At 40.3% G+C, this 7,839-nt stretch overlaps 1 protein-coding gene across 1 annotated transcript; it reads right to left on the reverse strand.

Moving 5' to 3' along the window:
- Positions 1 to 2,400: 2,400 nt before the first annotated feature.
- On the reverse strand, positions 2,401 to 7,839 carry LOC111565921 (beta-1,4-galactosyltransferase 1-like). Its single transcript, XM_023266231.3, has 2 exons — positions 7,137 to 7,839; positions 2,401 to 5,434 (listed from the first exon to the last, which is right to left on the reverse strand). The coding sequence occupies exons 1-2, from the start codon at positions 7,575 to 7,577 to the stop codon at positions 4,766 to 4,768; spliced, it is 1,110 nt and encodes a 369-aa protein (XP_023121999.3). The 5' UTR covers positions 7,578 to 7,839; the 3' UTR covers positions 2,401 to 4,765.

A 7,839-nucleotide genomic window follows, 5' to 3' on the forward strand; every position in this document is an offset into this window, starting at 1 on the left:
ATCGTGGAGAGGTTTGAATGTCTCTGTGATCCTGGGAGCTATGTTGTCCTGGGCATTAGGCCCTGGTAGGGTCTCCCAAGGCAAATTGGTCCTGGGGGAGAGACCAGACTAAGAGCGATTAAGAAAAACCCTAATGACAGCACAAAAAGGTGAAACCGCTACCTTGCAAGAGTGCATCGCAAGAGTGCATCTGGTGGCTGAGTCTTGGCGTCCTGGGGGGCTCAGTCGGGCACAGCCCAAAGAAGAAACATGGGCAGTAGGACCACAACCTGCAGGGCAGGAAATCGGGGTCTGGTGCTCTGCCCACCGGTCAGTAGGAAGGAGCGGGTGCCTTGGCGCACCGCCCCCTGGTGACATAGACTAGCCCTGGGGACATGGAACGTCACGTCACTGTTTAGGAAAGGAACCTTAGCTGGTACAGGAGGTGGAGTATTACCAGCTAGATATAGTTGGGCTTACCTCCATGCACAGCAAGGGTTCTAGAACCAAAATCCTAGAGAGGGGTTGGACTCTCTCTTTTTCCGGAGTTGCCCAGGGTGAGAGGTGGGGATACTCATGAGCCCCCAGCTGAGTGCCGCTTTGTTGGAGTTCTCCCCGCAGAACGAGAGTGTCGCGTCTCTGCGACTTCGTGTTACAGAGGGGAAAACTCTGGCTGTTGTCTGTGCACATGCGCCGAACAGCAGTTCAGAGTATTCAGCCTTCTTGGAGTCTCTGGGTGGTGTCCTGGAAGGGGTAACACCTGGGGACTCCATAGTTCTCCTGGGGGATTTCAACGCTTACATGGGCAACGATGGAGAAACCTGGAGGGGGTGATTGGGAGGAGCAGAGCTGTCAACTGATCACCACCTGGTGGTGAGTTGGATTTGATGGCAGGGAAGACTGCCAGACAGACCTTGTAAACCCAAACGCGTAGTGAGGGAACATCTGGCGGAGGACCCTGTCCATGGGGTTTTCAACTCTCACCTCCGGAAGAGTTTCTTCTGCATCCCAGGGGAGGTTGAGGACATGGGGTCTGAGTGTGCCATGTTCAAAGCCTCCATGGCAGAGGCGGTTGTTCGGAGCTGTGGCCAGAAGGCCACTGGTGCTTGTCACGGCGGCAACCCAAAGACTCACTGGTGGACACCAGCAGTGAGGGAAGCTGTCAGACTGAAAAAGGACGCTTTTGGGCCTGGCTGGCTCGGGGGTCGCCTGAAGCAGCTGACAGGTACTGGTCTGCCAAAATGGCTGCAGCTGCGGCAGTTGTGAAAGCTAAAACTCAGCTGTGGAAGGAGTTCAGGGAGGCTATGGAGAAGGACTTTCGGTTGGCCTCGAAGAAGTTCTCGCAAACCGTTCGACGCCTCAGGGAAGGGAGTCAGGGCTTTACTCAGTCCGTGTACAGTCGAGGTGGAGAACTGCTGACCCATACTGGGAACATTGTCAGGCGGTGGAAAGAGCACTTGGAGGAACTCCTGAATCCTGTAAACACGTCATTCCTGGAGGAGGCAGAGTATGAAGACTCGGAGGTATCTTTGCCCATATCCGTGGCAGAGGTTGCCAAGATATTTAAGAAGCTCCTCAGTGAGACCCCAGGGCAGACCCAGAACCCGCTGGAGGGATTATATATCTTGTGTGGCCTGGGAATGCCTCAGGATCCCCCAGGATGAACTGGAAAGCATCGCTGGTGGGAGGGACGTCTGGAATGACCTGCTTTGCCTGCTGCCACCGCGACTCAGCCCCAGATAAGCAGAAGAAAATGGATGGACAGTTTAAGCACTAATTATGTCCTTTAACATAATATGTTATAGAATGAATAGATTATTGTCATTGTCATCCATACTTTTTGATAAAGAAGTTCTGGCTTTACTGCAGTGCACTTTAGATGATGATTGGCTTATTGACGACCAAACAACTTTGTGTGTCTTGATGTAAGTAATTTAAAAACTATAGACACCGTCAAAAAGTTATGGTGATTGGAAATGAAGATCTGAAAAAGTTAGACATAATTGAGGCACTTTGGCATTTAAATAAATTTCAGTCTGTAGCAATTCATACTAACTAAACCAGAGCAGATTTAAAGCAGAGATCAACATCTGATTATTTCAGTCAAAGAAAAAAAAAGAATTGCAGGATTTTTGCTGAGCAAACTATGAGCAAATCTGACACTGTCTTTCCTACTTTCCTTTTTGTGACAAAAGTGACAGGTCAAATTACCTGATATGATCCAAGACAGTTACAATGGAAACTTTTTTTTTTATTATGATTAGTTTATTTCACAGGGACCATGTACAGAAGAACGTTAAACACAAGGTTGGACATTCACAGCTGGATATGTGTTTGACCTTCACTCACACCTGCTGGGCGACCATGAAGACGAGGACAACTGTTGCACCCATGAAATGAACGGCCAGACTCAGGTTCATCTTCGTTTTGGGCAACTTTTATTAACAACCCTCGGTTCAGTAACTTCAAGCATTTCTTTTGTTTTTCTGCTACTACAACACACTGTCGGGACTTGCCTTCCCACAAGTCATTGCGTGTCTCTTTCTTAAAGGTACAGGACTATGTAATAACACTGCAGGTACACATTCACAATCAATGTTATTGTACATATCAGCATTAAATGTTTTTTTTTACCTTTGCAAACAATTATGAATTATGTTTTTAACTTGTCTTGAATCATGAATTATATCTTAATACCATGTGTTTTTAACTTTTTAGCAGGTGTATTTAAATTTTAATTAGAGGATAATTCCAAGGCGCAACACAACCAACCAAATAACCCTCCCGGTCGCCATAACAACAACCTGACTCCCAGTCTGGGGGAGGGGCTTCACGCTGCCCATCAGGCCATTCTGCAGCAGGGCGGTCCAGTGGGTTTCCAGCCGTACCACCGGCCCGTCAACTTCCCACTGAAGATCGTTCTGCTCATTGTCTTCATGTGTGTGACACTGCTGCTAGCTAGTCTAATCTGCCTTACTTTGCCGGTGTGTGTTGGTCGAGTACGCTATAATCTGTACCAGATTATAGCGTACTCGCTAGTTTCCATCTGCAGTCCTTGGGGCAGGCAAGAGAGAAACAAGTAAAGATAGAAAAGCAATGCATCACATTTGTTTAAAAAAGGATCTCATGTTCTCACATTTACACGATTAAAAAAAAAAAAAAATGTCATTTCAAGGACTGTCAATGCTGACAGGTTTGGTTTCTCCGGATCCATTTTTTATTCTCTTTACAAAAGTTTTTAAAATCAGTTATTGTCTTTAGTTCAGTGGGAAGCTTATTCCATTCTGCTATTGCTTTGTAGGAGAAGATCGATTGTCCAAAGGCAGTTTTACGTAGAGGGACAAACCTACAAAGTCTCTAGAATGCAAAGCACCCCAGTAAAGAAGAAACTGTAACTGACTCCTGGGAAAATTTACACTGTTGTAAAAATGGGAATGAATAAAGAAGACAGCTACAGTATATCTGCTGATCAGATGGTAAATAATGTTTGTTAATATTGTAGCTTGCATCTTGAATCTATTGAACAATTGTACTTAATGTAGATTGTGTCTCATTCCCAATGTGCTCATACTTTATTTAGTTTTGATGTTCATGGCCAAGCTAGGTGCTAAACCGTAGAAGAAACACATTTCAGTACAATTCTTTTCAATTGTTTAATTAAAAAAAAATTTTTGCTGACCACAAGACATCATCATATATATGGGTACTGTACAGAATGCTATGTTTGCTGCAAAGGTTATGAATAAATATCAACCCCTTCCATCCAAAAGAAACATATACATATACCATTGCATTACTGCCACAATAATAATCATCCAATTGTCATTCTTAAACTGTGACAACCAAAAATAGTGAAAACAACAGTATAAACAATTTTCAACAACAAATGTAATAACAGGTTTCTCACTGACATATTACCTTTCCCCTGTGTCCCATATGACAACAATAAAAATATAAAAGATGTTGCATTTCTGTCAGACATCCAATAGGAATCAATAGAACTAAATTATGCCAGGTACAACCCAGGCTTTGGAACAAACTGCTCCCTGACATGCGCACCATCACCGACTTTGGCCTTTTCAAACCCCGGCTCAAAACATATCTTTTCAGACTGGCTTTTAATACTCAGTAATGTGGTGACATTTTATCTTATTTTATCTCATTTTATTTGATTTCATTTGATTTTATTATGTGTTCTATTGTTGCTTTCTTTTAATTTGCTTTTATTTCTAATTTTACTGTTTGATTTTAACTGGAAAGCACTTTGGTCACTTTGAGTGTTGTAAAGTGCTCTATAAATAAATTTTGATTGATTGATTGATTGATTGATTGATTGATTGATTGAAATTAATAATTGTACAAGTAAATGTAAAACAAGATATAAAATCCCTTCACCACCATATACTATTTATTCATAGGGACTGGTTTCAAAATAGACTTTGACCTCGATCAGTAATCGTCAGATCTCAGACAGAAATATTAATCTTTGCATCAACCTGTGTAGATCATTTACGAGCCATACATTCTGGATTGTTGTCCCTCCTTAAAGTGGCAGACCTGAGTACTTCTGCTATCACATCAGAATCAGTCCGTCAGCGTGACTGTATCCTGCTTTCTTTTAGGATGCCAGAAGGCAAAATAAAAATAAAAATGTAAAAATCACTGGTTTAATCTTTGATAACGTGTTGTATTTTATCTCTAAATACCTCAACATACCTTCAAATTTTAAAAAAATGTTATGTCTCACTCAAATTTATTAAATGCCAAATGTAGTTTTAAATGTTTTTTAGCTTGCTGGAGCCTGAATATCCACAGTGATAAAAGTGTACAAGGCACCCTTCACAATCTCCTTGACTGTGTATTTCAGGGAATTAATCCCATCTTCATCCATGTTTGTCTCGGCGTGTCCCACTTTTTCAGCATTCTCTGGATTGGCCTCATTGTGCAAGTCTCTGTTATGTACGATCATCTTGTACCTTCCAATGTCAGCGTCAGGCCGAGAAATGGACATCCCACGGAAGAGGGTTCGCTTACACATATCGTCATCCTCACCACCCCAGCCCCAGTAAGTGTTCGAGAAGCCATTAGTTTTCAAGAATTGATTCTTGAAAAATGAAGAGACCCCACCGAAGAGGGTTTCAGAGGGTAAAACATAGTTAAATTTGTCGATAGCCACACTCAAGTGTCTGGGATTGTCAAAACATCTGTAGAGGTTGCGGTCATCTAGGGGAATCAGGTCTACGTCAGAAAAGACAAAGCAGTCATAATCATATTGCTTCAGGGCTTCAACATATCCTGTATTCATCAGTTTAGCCCGGTTGAACAGTCCATCTCCATCCTGGTTGATGACATACACACCATAGTCCAGCTGCTGCCGCATCAATATAGGATGGAGATAATACAGCCATTGTTTCAGGTGCACATGCCGATTTCGGAATGGGATGATGATTGCCACCTAATCAAAAGAAAATGAAGGAACAGGAATGAAGGAATAAATAATGATAACAACAACAACAACAACAATAACAATAATACATTTTTTTGTATAGCGCTTTTCAAAACACTCAAAGATGCTTTACATAAAAATCAAACATTAAAAATAAAGCAAGTCATAAAATACATCATAAAATGCCCTTTTGTCCATTTTTAAGTAAAAGAAATGCATGATAGTGTGAAAATTACTTTCACCCTCTGCACCCCAAACTGAGTATTTTTTTGGCCCTGTTAAATGAAATTCTTGCTCATTGTAGATTGATATTTACCTGTAATATAAAGTGTGGCTAGATGAGAGAGAGAGAGAAAACTCCACAATGTCTTCTGGGCAGAATGGCAAAGTTATAAACCTGAAGTTGAACTTCTTGAATGATCTAACTTACAAAAAATTTAAATACCCAGAATCAGCATCTACAACTTTTTTCAAGTGTCATAAGGTGTTAACAATGCTGGGGAAAAAAAATACTATATTATACTATAGATTTTTGAAACTTAGTTTCCATATATGTCTCCTGAAGCTCAGTCCAGTTCAGCTGAGAAGTCCCTGATTTTTTGTCATGTGACTGTTGGTTACAGCTGAGCTATTCATGGCATCGTGGCTGCAGTGGGAGGTGCAGTTTTTTTTCTTTTACCGAATCTCATTCATACAAATCAATAAGTAGAAGTATTTGTTCTCAGTTAGGAATAATGTCAGATCTGCAGCTCAGATTTGCTCAACATATGATGAAGAGTTGAAATTGCTTTAAATTAATCAAACACTACATACAACATTCAGGCAGCCCAGTTATTTATGTGCTGTATGAATTTCTCTCATATTTCTTATTGTATGCCCTTGTACAGTCAGGCTCTAAAGTTAAGGGTTAGGTAAGGTCCAGTGACATAACTGCCACATCACATGTATCCAAAGCCACGGCAGCAACACAGTAACTTAACGCACAGTCATCTCACCAAATGAGGTCACATTAATTACACATAAATCTTTCACAACAAAGGTTCAGGACTAATTAAAGATCAACCAGAACTGTAGCATTTTTTTCTAATTGCAATTGTCTTTATTTTTTTTCATATGCATCATAATTAATGGAACTGACTGTTCCATTGCACTTATGTGTTTGTGGTGTATTGTAGTTTGATGAGAAGGAAACATGTATATTTTAATTATATTGTGTATGGGAGAAAAAAGGTGAATTAAACAAAACCTATAAACTGTCAGGGTCTATATTGTAACTGATCAAACTAAATAGAATCAATTCAGATTCAGTTTATTGTAGAATGTTGTGAATGTTGATGTTGTCAGTACAGAATTTTAAATTACAAGGAAAAATAAAACCTTTGCTTTACTTTCAAATGGACAAAACAAATGTTTAAATAAACATTTAAGTTGTAAAACTTTTTGGTTTTAACATAATTCCATATATATTCTTTTATAGTTTTGATGTCTTCAGTATTAATCTACAACGCAGAAAATAATGAAATAAAAACCACTGAATGAGAAGGTGTGTCCAAACTTTTGACTGGTAGTGTAAATTAAATACTTTTATTTTTAAAATAAATTCCAGGGATTATAAATAATAGTAAACACTTCCAAATCAAGCAGTTTTTTAATCATTATTTTCACTTATTTTAAAAAGTAAATTCATTTGCTTCTCCACTCCTTCACCTACCTTCTGTATTGCGATGCAGTCTGGCGGCTTGTACCTTCCTCCCTCCTGGAGAGCAGGACTGATCTCCTTTATCACCTCTTCCAAAGTCAGACTTAAGTTAAACTCCACTTGGAGAGGTCCCAGAAGATTTGGAGGGGGGTCAGTACAGGGTCCCAAAGTCTTGTTCATAGAGGCCGGCATATGTGTCATTCCTTGGCTGACTTTTGGGTCTTCAGTCTCTTTTACCCTCCCGGAAAATGTGTAGTTTCCATTTGCCACAGCATAGGTTGTTGTTAAATAAGTCAAAAAGCTGTCTTTGCTGTAGAGTAAAACCCCAGCAAAAAACACCAGACTGAGGAGAACTAAAGCTACCAAGAAGCTGAGTTTTCTCATCATTTTTGCTGTCCTAAAAATTGCGTGTTGTGTGGCCCAACCTGATCTGATTGAACAAAACAAGATCATAAAAAAAAAAAATTAAAAAACATCTGCTGGCTCTTTTACTGGGAACGCCTTTGACTTGCAAAGAGCATTCCTCTTTGCAGGTTAACTGCCGATAGTCTCCACCTCCAAAAAAAATATATTGTCAGTGGTTAAAGTGCTCTGAAATGACGGTTAGGACGTGGATGACCGAACGAGTTTTTCTTGTTTTCTGAGTGACTAGTTTTGACAACGTGGTCTCAGTTTGTTCTGATGAATTTTAGCAAATAAAGCTAATGTTCTGCTG

Source organism: Amphiprion ocellaris, chromosome 22 (genome assembly GCF_022539595.1).
Source record: "Amphiprion ocellaris isolate individual 3 ecotype Okinawa chromosome 22, ASM2253959v1, whole genome shotgun sequence".
NCBI classification, from domain to species: domain Eukaryota; kingdom Metazoa; phylum Chordata; class Actinopteri; family Pomacentridae; genus Amphiprion; species Amphiprion ocellaris.

What these genes read in the sequence shown, in the direction of transcription:
- LOC111565921 (XM_023266231.3), bottom strand. Translation starts at nt 7,577, where the DNA reads ATGATCTTGTTTTGTTCAATCAGATCAGGTTGGGCCACACAACACGCA. An exon ending in ACTGCATCGCAATACAGAAG is followed by an intron (nt 5,435 to 7,136) that starts GTAGGTGAAGGA and finishes TCTTTTGATTAG; the next exon opens with GTGGCAATCATCATCCCATT.